This window comes from Pan paniscus, chromosome 15, assembly GCF_029289425.2.
Source record: "Pan paniscus chromosome 15, NHGRI_mPanPan1-v2.0_pri, whole genome shotgun sequence".
Classification (NCBI taxonomy): domain Eukaryota; kingdom Metazoa; phylum Chordata; class Mammalia; order Primates; family Hominidae; genus Pan; species Pan paniscus.
Genome location: NC_073264.2, coordinates 34,005,939 through 34,021,591, shown reverse-complemented (window position 1 = coordinate 34,021,591; position 15,653 = coordinate 34,005,939). Strand labels below are relative to the sequence as shown.

The following is a 15,653-nucleotide window of genomic DNA, read 5'->3' as shown; positions in this document are numbered from 1 at the left end:
AACTTCTAGTCTATGTATATTTTCTCCAGTCTGATTTGTATTTATGTTTTTAAGATATTTATATTATTTTCATGTTGATTCTTATAAATAACCCCAAATTCATAGCAGGGTAAAAATGTAATTGATCTGTTTAGTAGCCATTGTATTATATAAATGAATGGTCCTTTTCCTTTTACACAGAGGACATGTTTGGACTTATATGAATGAAGCCATATGAGTAACTAACCTTCAAAATTAAGTACAAAATCTTTAGTATAAATTCTCTGAAAGTACAAAGATCTCAGTTGAATTGGATACTTATTTAGTAGTATTTTTAAGCTGGAAGAGTTAGTTTTAACCCTTTATAAATCATGTACAAATCATGTTGCTTAACAACGGGGTATGTTCTGAGAAATGTATATCCCTGCTATAATCTCTCCCTTTCTCCCCACCTCACTCTCTGGTCTCCATCCAAGCAGTGTTTCATGATTTTGTCACTGTGTGAACATCCTAGAGTGTACTTAGATAAACCTAGATGATAGAGTAGATGGTAGAGACTATTACACATCTTGGCTATATGGTAGAGCCTATTGCTCCTAGGCTACAAACCTGTACAGCATGTTACTATACTGAATACTGTAGGCAACTGTAACACAATGGTAAGTATTTGTGTACATAAATATAGAAAAGGTATAGTAAAAATATAGTATTATAATCTTATGGGATAACCATTGCATATGTAGTTCTTCAAAGGCCAAAAATCTTGTTATGCAGCCCATGACTATAATCTAATATTTCATTGATGAGGAGCAGGTAAGCTATCGTTCAAGGAACAAATATATAAGTGGGGTGTTTCAGTGAGCTTCATACTATCTGAAAACTCTTGTTTAATTATAACAATAATCACCAGGCTGCAACTTCTGAATTTGGCCCTTGAAATTAACCCTTGGAGTCTGGAATTCCAGACCAACTTCGGATCACTAGGAGGTCTGTCATCTGTGCTCTGTAGGTAGCAGCGAACTGGCAGTCCTTTGTGCATAGGTAAGGAGCCTCTGATAGGGCACACCCTCACCATACTACAATGTCAGCTGTACCTGCTGGGGAGGACAGTGCAGCAGCAACAGCAGCAGTCTGAGCTATAACTCTAAACGTTGAAATGCTTCTAGGTCACTCAGTCTATAACACTTAGAGAATGGGGGAGGAGGTGTCATGAGCTTCCCCAAGCCCAAGAATAATGCCACCTTTGATCTGTAGAAATGAAAAAATGGAGCTTTTCCTTCACAAGTGGGTTTTAAATATTTCTCCACTAATAGTTAATGCACATGCAGACCAGCAGAGTGATAGCTCCCTGTGATTATGAATTCTGGCATCGTAACTCTAGTCCAAATAGGAGCTGAACTTTCAAAATCATAGTGGTTACTTTTGACAAATTAAATTGTCCTACTTAGGAAGATAGGAGGAATGACGAGAAAGAAAGTGAGAGAGTGGGTGCAAATTCTCCTTCGAGGTAATTCTCAGGTTGAGGAAGAAAAAATGAGAAAAGACTACATTTGTGTTTTCTAGGCTGACGATATTGCCAATGTTCATTAGAAAATAGATATAGAAGGCTCCTATTCAGAGGTAGAGCAAGACAGATAAGGGGGAAGGGAAGTCGTTGGCAGTATAACTCACTGTCTCAAAACAAAGAAGAAAGTATATTTAAGAGAATGGTTAGTTTTTAATAGGAATTAGGTTGCTCTTGAGTCTGCAGTTTAAAATTAACTCAAAAAATGATCTTAAATTTCTAACAATATAAAAATAACAAGAAATAGTTCAAATAGAAAGTCCACTTTATAGCCCATTGCAGTATTAAGGTTTCTGAATGATGTCAAGTTGTACTAATGTAGTCTTTGCCCATTAAATCCAATTATTTGTCTTTATAAGTTCCTTGTACATTTTGCTGGCTTTGGATTAGCCTAAATATCACAATAGATGCTGTACTCAGGATATCTGCTGAGTGGATAGTCTAGGGTTTCTGTATTTCATACAATCTGTAGTTTCATGTTTAGGAGGTAAGGCTAGCTGATTTTCTAGTGCAAATCAGGATATAAAAATATATAGGTAAAGTCAGGAAGGTAATGCCTAATGTCGAAAAAGCTAAATAAGCTTCACTCTCACTGACTAGCATCTTACTAGATTTTATCTAACCTGACATTTCTAAACACATACCTTGGGGATCAACCTAGGACTTCATAAGTGCATGAGTCAGGGTTTGGGCATAAATACTCCAGGAAAGGGGTTGAGTGATGAAATACAGAGAGACACCCAGGGAGAGAAGAACAAAGGTTTTAAATGCTCTAATAGAAGGAATAAAGATTCAGTCCTGCTCTACAGTTTCCTAGGATTTTTGCCATCACTCAGCTGAAGATCTCCCTTAAAAGTTTCACCTCATCCTTTTCGTTAATACTAGGGATGATGAGCTTCATTTTCATCCTTGATTTTTAAACTCACAACTGTTGGTTCAGTATCAGCTATATAAGGTGTTTGTTCAATAACGTTTACAGTACAAGTTTAAGGCATTTTCCTTGTTGTTATATAAGTATTTTAAGAAACAAAGATGGTATAGATATGTTGAGATGGACTGGGAAATGCTGTAACATGGGTTGGGAAGTCTCGTTGAGTTGTCACAATGAGTGGGGGACATGAAGAGTAAATGTTCTGTAGTGTAAAAGACAGGCCCACAAACTAAAAAAAAAAATTGTTTTGCCCTAAATGTCAATGGTGTCCTTAATAAAAAAGGTTAATAAAGCACTGGTATCTTTTGGGGTCAACAAATACAAAGATTAGAGATAAATAAGGTAGTCTCAAATTGCATCTAAAACCTGGCAGGCCTGGGCACCAATTGAAAAGCTTTACTCCTTCAGGGGTCTCTATGATCAACAGACCATAAATACCCCTTTCTCAAGGCATCAGTTTAGTTGATTCCTGGAAAAGCAGATTAGAACAGAGGAATAGGATATTGAAAATGTTGACTTAACCTGGAAATCCCTGAGGATTCTTGGGAAGACATGAAATTAATTCTTCTCATCAGTTTTTCTAATTTAGGAGCCACCTGAAGTTCTACATGACTCCTCAGTCAATATTCTCAGGGTTATTCTGGAGGCTTCCAAGCCTCTGGAATAATTTGGGAGTGCACATAAAGAAAGACCCTACAGACTTGCAGCATTTTCTACTGGTTTCTAACTCAATCTTTAATTTTGCTTATAAGCCAAATGCAAAGTTAGTGCTGGTCTAATGAGCAGAGCTATGTTAAGCACCTAAAAGCAGAAGAATGGTGACAGGACGTGAGTCACAAATGAAAAATCACAGTACAGAAAATGTTTGGAAAAATACTATAACCCAGAAGTTCTGAGTGGGTGGAATAATGGCCTTCAATATGCCAGAATGGGAATTTTCAGGCAAAGCACTTATAAGGAAACTGCAAGAAAAAAGAAGACTGCATTTTTTGTTCAATGATTTCCTATTAATTGTGATGTAAATTATATGAATGTGATTTTGACAAAGAATAGCACTGTTTCTGAAAAAATAGTGGCTTATGTGCAAAATAAAAAATGCATCAAGAAGAAAAGAAATATTATTTGGCATCATGAGTGCAATAAAGTCCGAGATAATGGCTTATGGTTAGGTAACCTTTTATATTTTTCCCATTTGGCTCAATTTTTAATACTTAAGTCTTAGGGATAAAATATTTTTCTATCATTAAATTAATATAGATTTATATGCACGTTTTCATATGTAATTCCTGATCCTGATGTGAAATGTGAAGTCATCTAGTTTTTGTTAAATTAGGTTGAGACTGTTACTGTAACAATATGTTATGCCAGAAGATATATTAGATAGCTGTGTTGTTAATGTGGACAGCTATCCATACAGGAAACAGCTAACAGTCAACAAACTCAATTAAGGTTGGACTGCATTCTTTAGAGAATAAAATGTCCCCATTTGCTGGGTCCCTGGGGAGCTTATATCTTCTCTTAACTGAGATGATTCCTAGGGGACACTAATTAAAGTCAACCAGACTCTTGAAAAGTACAAATATCTCTCTTTAGAGGAGGTAAAAGTTAAAATCATTTATTAAAGAACGGTAATTTAAAATGATAACATTGAAGAAGAAAGAAGGCAACTTTTATTTGACCTTGAATGTACTTCTTATTCTATAAGAAATTTTTAAAAACTAGAAGGTAGTTGTTTCTTGTCATTATACTGTTGCTGATTCTGTGGTTAGTTATTAATTTTATTTTTTATGATTCACAATCTGCTCTTTGAAATATGCCATATGCTCAAAGCAATTCAAGGATGACAACTGTCAGAATTACTCCAATAAAAATTGCCTAAATGAGGAAGATTTACTGCAGTCTGATATTTCAGTGGAAAGTCCCTCTTCCCTCCCCCTGACAGCTTTTGCAGGCACTGTGAATCCTGCAACCATTTTTTTTTTTTAGGCAAAATCACATGATTGCTTTATAAGAACTGCTAAGACTATTTAAGTAGAATTGGTAAAATACAGTAGGTTAAGGGTGAATTAGCAGACATGGAAAACAATATAGATAGTTATTAGATGGATTGCCTACAATCAATACATGAGTTTCAAGCCAGTTTTCTTAAATCACATGGAAATGTATTGACTTAATATGACAACGTCTGCTCTATGTATCACTAATAAACATTAAATTGGATGAGCCCTGTACTTTGGCAGCAGCAAGCCAAACCAAAGGCAAATTTCTTTTTTCCCTGGGAAGATCTGAGGGGTAGATAGAATCCACCTGAGTGCTCCAATCGTACCACGTTTTGTTAAACGTTACTAGTCTATTTATCCTTCATTTTGTTTCAGTCTATTTATGAATGCAGTTTCATTTATTGCTATTCATCTTGAAGATAAATCTTTGTCCTTCTATAGAATTACAGCAAATAGAATGTGATAAAGGGAACTTTCTTGCAATTATGATGTCGGTGCAGCCTGTCAGCACACAAGGGATGGAAATGAGTTTGGGGACAGGGAAGGGAATTCTAATAGACACCATGATACATACAATGAACGAAAAGATATCCTGAGAGAGAGAGAGAGAGACTTGTCAGGCTAATCAGATCTTCCACAGCAAGGTAAAGGCAGGAAGGGTAGCTCTAACCTTGTAAAGATGCTGCTGCTGCTCCTCTGACATCATCAGGTCGTGGCTGTCCATCACAAGGGACTCCATGTCAATCAGCCAATCCCAGAGCTCCTGATATTCTGAATCAAAGTCCAGAAGCCTGAAGATAAGGCACAAAATGTAGTATGCATAAATACAGTGTAGTTGTTAAAATCTTATATTAGAATAATATATTCTTGAAAACCCATGATGTTTCTAGTGATATCCACAAAAAGAGAAGAGAAAATTTCTGTGTTGTTACACAGTGGGCAAAATAGAAACTCAAACCTGCGACACAGCCACCTCTTAGATTGTGAAAACGTAATATGCAATTCCAGTGCTCATACCTGAGACACGTTATGGCTATTTCCATTTGCTAACCCTTTCTGAGGATTTGCAGCACTTGAACAAAAAGATCACCACTGCATCCTTAAAAAAGAGCACTGCCATTTAATAGACTGAGAAATAGAGAGTCAGTGACTTGTAGAAGGTTACATGGTCCCGAATTTTGGGTAAGAACAGCACTCTCAAAATTTGAACCCCTTTCCCCTCTACTAGATATTCTACAGATATTGCATCCTAATAGATTTATGATTAAGAATAACAATTTAACTAATTTCTGTATAATGATCACTATCAGATCCAAATACACTGATATATACTATCATATCCAAAATACTGTTTTCACTGGGACATCACTCAATCATTTATCTGTCCCTCTGCTGTCTATCTGCCTATCTCTGCAAACATATATCCTACATTTATTGTTATGGATGAGTAGTCAGCATTTCAGCTTAACACTCAGAGATAGGCTTGAGTGACTCTGGTAAGCCAGTGAGAACCAGTGGCAGATCCAGTATTAGACAGGTGTTCCCCACAGACATGTAGGAAACAAAGGTAAGGACAGGAAGTCAAAACAATGAATCTTTGAATAGCCAGCAATCATTAAAATTCAAAGGAGGATCACTATGGTTTTCAACAAAATAAATCATTAGAATAAGGAGCTTAAAAGGATTAATGTGATTCTCTATTGAAAGCCTGGTGAATAAGTAAAGCCCAGATTCTTCTAAAACACTGTGATCTGAAAATGAAAGTACAGAATGAAAAACTATGACTTTGTCCTTTACCCCTCAAAATCACCCCACTAAAAGAAATCCTACAGTCTTGTGAAATTGTAACTGAGCAAAACCCTATCAGTACTAATGAGGCAGCAGCCTCAGGTATGAATCTGAATTTTTCAATTGAGTATTTTATTACTACCTGTTCTTGTCTTTGTACATTAAATGACTGCTTTCCATGAAAATGAAAATCCACTTTTAATAACTTATAATTTAATCTTAATAGATCTGTCAAAAAATTTAAGGTGTGCCTGATGATGGGGTGGGGGGGAATAGATCTAAGATTGCCTATTTTATTTTAATTACTTTATCATAACTATAAAGATCCTTGATTAGAACTATAAGCACCCAAGGGCAAGCATCAACATTGGCTAACATGTGGAGTTTATTAATAAATGTTTACTGAATGCCAATGATGGTTATAGTTGATGTAGTTAAAACCTTTAGTAAGGCTATGGTGGCCTAGAGCAGTGTTTCTGAAACTTAAATGCACATACAGTGCAAATGATCATCTTGTTATGAAGATATTGATTCAGTAACTGTTCTAGGGTGGGGCTTGAGATTCTTCATTTCTAACAAGTGTTGGCAACACTGCTGGTCCATGGACCACACTTTTTTTTTTGTTTTTTGAGACGGCGTCTCACTCTGTTATCCAGGCTGAAGTGCAGTGGCACAATCTCTGCCTACTGCAAGCTCCGCCTCCCGGGTTCACACCATTCTCCTGCCTCAGCCTCCCGAGTAGCTGGGACTACAGGCGCCCGCCACCACGCTTGGCTAATTTTTTGTATTTTTGGTGGAGAAGGGGTTTCACCTTGTTAGCCAGGATGGTGTCGATCTCCTGACCTCATGATCCGCCCACCTCGGCCTCCCAAAGTGCTGGGATTACAGGCATGAGCCACCGCGCCTGACCCCATGGACCACACTTTCTGAGTAGCAAAGACCTCCAGCATATATGTGAAATCTGAACTAGTATCCCATTTTGAAAGACTAAAACAAAACAAAACCCGACCACTATAAAAGAGACAAATAAAAAATAAACCATCTGGTTTTCTTTATTGACTCTGTGACTAATAAGGAATAACTAATAAACATTTCCTTGAGAGGTTTAACCATTTAGAAATACTTCCTGAATTACAGTCGCTATTTCTCTCTCCTTGCACCCTCCTATATTTTAATCATACAGACAGAAAAAGTGGAATGCCACCCACAAAATTAGAAGAGTATATGATTCAAGGGATTATTAAAGCAAAGGGGAAAGGAAGAGAAAGCTCACCCTTTCCACGTCAGAGGATTTGGAGAATAAAAAATAAGGCAGGAGGAGCAGGTGCTCAGATGTGTGTTCTCCTCTCTCCTGGCCTAAGACCTAGAAAGGAGGCATGTGAGACAGGTTGAGAAAAAAGCCCAAAGCATAAGGATGTCAACTTCATTTCCTGGTCAGAACTCTGCGAGGAAATTGCCTCATATATTGTCCCCACAATAACCTGGAGTGGGGATGTTGTAGACAGAGAGAGATCTTCGGTTAGAATTCTCTTTGCTCTGTTGTTCTCTCATTCTCCCAAGAAGAGACTCCAAGGTTCTTGAGAGGTCAGCTGGTGAACTTGACAGAGGCATTGCCATGACAACAAAGGCACAATGACGGCCTCTCCCCAACAAAAGGAGAGCCAGGTGGGCCTCTCAATCCAGACCACAGAGAGTTGGCAGGGTCAGTGAGGGTTGAATTGAGGCTTAGTCAGCAAGAAATACCACCGGGCCCTGACCAAGCCAAGAGGTAACAACATAAGCTAGACCAGCTACAGCCCTCAGTGGGAGGAAGCCTCATAATATCCTTGACAAGACCCATTTCAATAAGCCCAGCCAGACTGTACCTAAGCACTGTGTTAAGCCAGGGGACTCCACTGCACCCCAGAATTACAAGATCATGTAAATCCCTATATGCTCAGATGTCATCTTGGAGAAAAGAATGGAGACCAATAGAAAATCTGAAAAACAGAGCATTGATCCCAAGAGAGTATTTCCTAAAGAGAATGTTAATTTATTAGAGAGGCTATAATGTGTCTAAGAGCCTGAACTCTGATCTTAAAGCAAGTATTTTTCTTGCTTTTCTAGGAAAGTGTGAGTGTAGGGTGCCTCATAAAAATGATCAATTGGCAAGACAAAAGAAAGAAGCTTGTTTCTTTTTCATACATGTGCACCACCGAAAAAGAAATTCTGATTATGACTAAGAAATTCAAGGGCAAGAGATGAATTTATTATCTTTGCATCCTCAGTGTCCAGCATAGTCCCTGGTGAATGATGATAAATGAATCTAGATAAAGAAAACAAAAACTTTCAGTGGGGCAAGAATGACTTCAGAAAAGCAGCATGTGTCAGCAGACACAACAGTATCTCATCACCAAAGACCAATACCAATACAACCAGTGCAACATGAACAGGCTGCTTTACTCATTCTTTACGTGAGATTTTGTTTTTACTATATTAAAATGGTAAATTCACTTACTTAAAATGATTATATGTAGTAGATGTTAAAGCAATGTTAATTGCCTTCCCCTTCCTTTCACTTCCTCTTTTATAGTGAAAGATAAAGGTTTATGAACATGAAAATTATTAATGGTTTTCAAATAAATTAAAAAATATATAAAATAATAAAATGTTCTGAAGTATGGGAATTTTTTCACTGGCTTTTTAGCATGCATTTATATCTATTGAACTGTTTCCTTCTATTATTCTCCTTATCATGGGCCTTGGAACAAAAGTCACTTAAGACTTTTTCTCAGTCTACACGGGAGACCTGCAAGTAGCAAATGAACCTAATACAGGTACTCACCCTTTATCCAGTCTAGTTTGTTTTCATCCTAGCTGAGAATATTTAGACTTGATACTTGATTTGTTAGATACAGTAAATGCCTTGGTACCACATTTTGTTTCATTGGTACCCAATGAGCACCAATGTGCTAAACAACAAATTCTCACAAAGTCTCAAAACAGAAGACAAAAACTTTTTTCTTAGAAGTATTTGTGCCTGATTTCAGATTCTTGGCCATGTGTTAATCCACAAGTTGGAAAAGACCTGAGATTTTTCCACATTTAGTGAAATCAAACATATAACAGTGGCAAATCAAAGCCAGGCACAGTGGCTCACACCTGTAATCCCAGCACTTTGGGAGGCCCAGGCAGATAGATCACCTGAGGTCAGGAGTTTGAGACTAGCCTGGCCAACATGGTGAAACCCCGTCTCTATTAAAAATACAAAAATCAGCCAGGCATGGTGGCACATGCTTGTAGACCCAGCTACTTGGGAGGCTGAGGCAGGTGAATTGCTTGAACCCAGGAGGCAAAGGTTGCAGTGAGCTGAGGTCATGACATTGTACTCCAGCCTGGGCGACACAGCAAGACTCTGTCTCAAAAAAAAACAGTGGCAAATCAGAAATAAATTATTGAATTTCTTTGTAGGTGCTTTTGAAAGATTCTGAAATGACCACAATTTAATGTCCCCAGTATTATAGGAAACTTCTTAAGTAAGGAAAGAGTTCACTTTCTTACATTTATATTAGCTGCAAAGGTGTGTTTTTTGAGTGATTTTATAAAAGACGATGTGCTCCAGGAAAAGTTCCAGCTACTCTACAGGAAAACAGAGAAGATCACGAACAAATGAATTTATCAAGGGTAGGGGAGAACTAGTTAACAGTTCTATATTCCCTTGGAGAATATGCTGATTCTATCAGCTGAATTCAGAACCAGGATCTTCTCTTGAATTTCTCGTGACAACTGCTCTCATCTCTCTCTTTTGAAGGGAGAGGTGATTAAAATTGTGGTGAGTAGCTTATAATCTTATAGGAATACAAATATAAGAACTATGAGTCCCTTTTGGAGGGACTTTCCTCATAAAATTTTCTTTGTAATTATGCTTGGGTTTATGTCAATGCATTCACTCTCATTTGTGATCTCCTAGATGTTAAAAGGCCTGTTAGGATACCATTTTAATACCCTATGAATATGTTACATTTTCTGTGAAAGTGTTATAAAGCAAACTCATATATACTCTATGAAAGTGTTAGAAAGTAAACATTTAACCAAAATGTATTCTTTTTGATACTTCTTATTTAACTTGCCATACACTTGATCTTAAATGGGTTCACAATAAAGGAGTTGGACATTCTGATGTAGGTAGGTTAATCATGTTATGGGGAGAAAAAGTCTTCTAACTTGAAGTCAGTTTTTCTTAGACAAATGTAGAACTATAAATGTATTTGTTTTATAGTTTAAGCATCTAAACAGACAAGGCTATAGAGAAATAGATGTGCGAAATTTTTCTTTAGTGTTTATTTTTAAGTTTGGGTTGAAGCACTATGGGTAATTGCTCTAAGTATTTCATAACATCTTACCCACCATTTTACTTTGCCTTATTTAAGGTTAAAAAAGATTCCAGGGCTTTTATAAATAAAAAAATACTAACAACCTTATTTAGTATCATTTTTCTGCAGATTTGATGGTAATATATTACTTGTGAGGCCAGCATAGTTTAAGAAATAATTCTTCCTCTAAACCCTGATGGGAGTTATATTTGACTAGCTAAGTGTTTGAATACATAAATGCATTCAGCCTTTGGTATTTAAAGTGAGCATCATTAACTCAACATTTCAACTTAAACTTTGCTTAAACGATAAAGTTTCACCCAAGTGAAATCAATGGGAGGTGTGTGTGAATATATGAGGTTTCAACTGGGCTCACTAAGGAATTTTGATGAAAACAGACAACCAAATTAAGAAATCATCAAAATAGAGCAATTATTGGTTGAAAAAAATATATAACACTAAAAGTCCTCACAGGTTTTCTACTTAAGGCTGAGTAATCGTGTGTGTGTGTGTGTGTGTGTGTGTGTGTGTGTGTGTATTTTGGGGCACTTAAGAATACATCTTTTGTATGCTTAATGTTAATTCACACTAGGACATCTAAAAACACCAGACTGGTTCCTGAAATACCACCTGTCTATATTGGGAGTTCTATTAAATGATCCAATTTTCCTAGCTTCTTTAGCATATTGATTCCTTCCCCAAATATTCACTAAGTGTTCGCTGTTCACATTATTTGCCTAGGAAAGTTTGCCTCTGGCTTTCAAAAAAGACATGTAAAGGAGTGGTAACAAAATCTTGCAAAAATATAGTTTAAGTATTTTACTGAAGTAAAATACTAATAATAGATCAGAATTTCCCATCATCCTCTACTCCATGTGTCATATAAGCACAGAAGGGAGATATAATAGTGGTGCCTGTTATATCTCCAACCATAGTATCATCAAAGAATAAAATGTAGCTTTCCAGACATGGAATCTGATATGCACAGTTGCATGTACAATCCCTTTCCACTCTAAACATATTAAAGTGTGGACACTAATTTACTATTTTGAATGAAAATTCATGAGCGACTTCCTCATGAGAAAAGCAGCCTGCCTTTGCCATTAATAAATAAAAAGGAATATGGAGTTCTTTCTAGCAGTAATTTCCTCAGTTTTTATATATACCTACGTACATGTGAACAGGTCTAAGAAAAATAAAATCAAGCCTACAAACTTGTTAATAACTGGCCCCACTTTCTCGTGGACCATCTGTCCACCAACACCTATTATTGAAATAAAAAGCATAAAGCACCAAGATAATCCATTAAAAATTCTAACCAACGAGATAATCTATAACATTAGAAACATCAGTGTAGATTTCTGGGTGTATTTAGAGGATTCTGTTACACTATCAGGAAGTCAAAGGCTCGTCCAAATTTTTAGATAATATGCTGGACTAAGTTCTAGCCAGGGAAACAGAAAACATTCTGAAGAGTTTTTAAATCAGTAGTTGGAAGAACAAATGGAAAAATGTACTTCAAAAGACAAAGAGATGATTTTTTTAAAAGATAAACCATCCTACGTTATCATTTGTGTGTTAAGAGGGGAATGGATCCAAACCTAATGGCACACTGGTGTGAGTTGGGCAGTTCACCATTTCATAAAAGGACTACCCTATTCTAGGCCTCACTAGCTTTCCAAGATGTAATAGGCAATATATCAACAACCTGTAAATAATTGTCTGTTGCCCAATCCTAACAAAAGCCTGGTAGCACAATTAATATGAAAAGTTATCCTTTATTGAGGCTGACCCTACCCAGAGAGTGCTATGCTTGGACTACAAGATTTTAGTTACTTACAGAACTGTTCTTACTGAATTGTGCTTTGACATCACTTCTGCAGCCTACACCAAAAAACTGCTTTGGGGATTTGACTTCTCTTGCACGGGTGTAGTATCACAGACACCTGTCTCTGCCTTAAAGAACTACAGGAGAAATTCCTCTCAGGTCTCAACAGCATAAGAAGTTGTGCGTCATCTGATACAGATTTATTTTTAATCATAGGACACTATGAATTCTCTGATAGATAACATTTCATTTTATTCTTTGGGTATGGATAGCTCATAGCCAAATCATAGCCCTTCTCGAGGACATACATAACATACACATTTGTTTATTTTCTTACTTTACTTTTTCCTAAATTATTTCAGTCTAATATTTATTCTATTTTACTGTCAACATTTTTGTAAGTTGACTCAGATCCTTTGTTGAAGGAGATAGGGAAATGAATGAAGGAATGCATTTTAAAGAAAAGAGCTAACCTCAGTATACTAAAATGAAATAAATTAGATTTGTTGTAGGTGCCTTCTCATTGTCTGTGTCGGCAACTTTCTCCTTTTTTCAATAGGCCCCATCAACTCCTCAAAACAGTACAAAAATTGATCATTGTTATCATGAAAGACGTGTGTGTGTGGTGTGTGTGTGTATATATACACACTATATTTTACATATATACTATATTTTATATATATATCTTCATTAGTTGACTACACTGTTAACTTTGAAGTCATACTTCTCCCAAAAGCATGCTTCTCCCTCTCTGGTTTGCCTTTTGTTGGCTCTTGGCACGGATGTCATCAAATTAGCGAAGTCTAGGTCTACAATCGATTTAACGTTATTTCACATTAAAGGGGTGTAATATCATGACCCAAGTGAATACATTTCTACTGGTAAGATTTTTTTCTTTGTTTTAGTCCAGAAAGACCTATTTAAATACTTACATAGTGGTCAGAATATCATTTATCCAGGAAGCAGCCAGGCACATTTTAATCCTTTTGACTGTAGCCTACATTGTTACCTTACTATTTAACAGTTCCAGAGCACAAGGGAAGGAGCAAAAAGGGCCTGAATTGAACACTGATCTTCTATTAGACTGAGGTAAGGCAAGAGTCAAGGGAAGGAAGTAGAAATGCAGGATGGAAATAAGATTTCTTTGGGTTGTCTAGTGATTTAATCTATATGTGAGACTGTTATCAACATTGGCACACATAAGAATAGCACATCATTTTATGGCTGGTGTGCACCAAAAAGAAAACACTTTATGTAGCAGTGTTCTAAAAATACCCACCGTGTAGAAATTCAAAATGGTCACAGTGTGTGTGTTTGTAAGAGAGAGAGAGAAAAAAAAGAGAAAGAGAGAGAGAGAGAGAGAGATAGTATGACAGAGCATGAATATTTTGGCATGCTGCTCAACAGAAAACCAGAAAGATCACCCCATGGCAGGAAATCCAGGGTGATTATATCCCTTCTCATTTGGTTAAAGTCATTTGACATATCGTATTGCTTAATTAACTTAGATAAACAAATTTGGTCTTTAATCAAGTGATATTTTAAATTGTGATTCATTTGTTTTCACTTGTCAATATCACTTCTCTTTGGGGATGTTATATTTGTATATACTTTCACACCCATATAGAGGCACTTCTTTTCCTAAAAGAAAATGAACTCCTCTTTCCTGCCAAACTTTTAGCCTATAATCCTATTTTAATTTAAAGTTCATTTTATTCAGCCTGTTGTGCTTGGGATTAACCTATATATACTGTTTCTATTTGGGAAGAAAATTTATACTAAGCCCTTGCGTGATGAGGGATGAACTATTCCTGTATTCTCAGATACAAGGCATAAACCTCAACTATATCTCTATCTGTAGACATTGCCCAATTTCATCCACAGCCAGAGGAAGTCAGGCATACAGCTGATGAGACTGGGGTATCTTCTGGAACTTCACCACAGGAGTGGAAGTCCCTAAAAACTCTCTTGGAATCCTTCTAATTCCAGGAAGCAGAGTCAGAAATCACCTCCATGATCTTCTGCTTCAACAGCATCAAACTATTTGTAGTAAACTTCAACACATTCAGATACTCCCCCTACCTAGTTCCTGTCTTATGGCTGAAATCCTCTCCCTCCCTCTACATAGCCCTCTTCTACTTTTTCTATTTATTTAAAATTTTTTATTTTTAATTTTTGTGGGTACATAGTATGTATATATATTTATGGAGTACATGAGCTATTATGGTACAGGAGTGCAATAAGTAATAATCACATCATGGAAAATCGGGCATCCATCCTCTCAATATTTAGCCTCTGTGTTACAAACAATCCAATTATACTCTTTTCTTTATTTTAAAATGTACAATAAAGTTATTATTGACTATAGCCCCCCTGTTGTGCTATCAAGTACTAGGTCTTATTCATTCTTTGTGTTTTATTTTAACCCATTAACCATCTACACCTCCCCAACTCTGATGCCCTACTACCCTTCCCAGTCTCTAGTAACTATCCTTCTCTGTCTCCATGATTACAACTGTTCTGATTTTTAGATCCCAAAAATAAAGTGAGACCATGCAATGTTTCACTTTTTGTGCCTGGCGAATTTCACTTAACATAATGACCTCCAGTTCCATCACGTTGTTGCAAATGACAGAAGTTCATTCTTTTTTATGGCTGAATAGTACTCTATCACGTATAAGTGCTATATTTTCTTTATACATTCATCTGTTGCTGGACACTGAAGTTGCTTCCAAAGCTTGGCTATTGTGAACAGTGCTGCAACAAACATGAGAGTAAAGATATTTCTTTCATATACTGATTTCCTGTCTTTGGAGTATATGCCCAGCAGTGGGATTGCCAGATTGTATGGTAGCCCTATTTTTAGCTTTTTGAGGAACCTCCAAACTGTTCTCCATAGTGGTTGTACGAATTTAGATTCCCACCAAGTGTATGAGGGTTCCCTTTTCTTTACATCCTCGCCAGCATTTGTTATTGCCTGACTTGAATAAAAGCCATTTGAACTGCACAGACCTCTTTTTTTTTTTTGAGACGGAGTCTCGCTCTGTCGCTCAGGCTGGAGTGCAATGGCACGGATATCGGCTCACTGCAAGCTCCGCCTCCAGGGTTCATGTCATTCTCCTGCCTCAGCCTCCCGAGTAGCTGGGACTACAGGCGCCCACCACCATGCCTGGCTAATTTTTTGTATGTTTAGTAGAGATGGGGTTTCACC

The 15,653-nt window shown here is 36.9% G+C and overlaps 1 protein-coding gene across 5 annotated transcripts in view; it reads right to left on the bottom strand.

Moving 5' to 3' along the window:
- Positions 1-15,653, bottom strand: part of AKAP6 (A-kinase anchoring protein 6) — a 624,611-nt gene that overhangs the window by 133,992 nt on the left and 474,966 nt on the right. For all 5 annotated transcript variants that reach the window (XM_055097463.1, XM_014347547.3, XM_034937404.3 and 2 more), the window contains one exon: positions 5,145-5,265. In XM_055097463.1, coding sequence (XP_054953438.1) covers positions 5,145-5,265 — 121 coding nt within the window. The remainder of the gene's footprint in view (positions 1-5,144; positions 5,266-15,653) is intronic.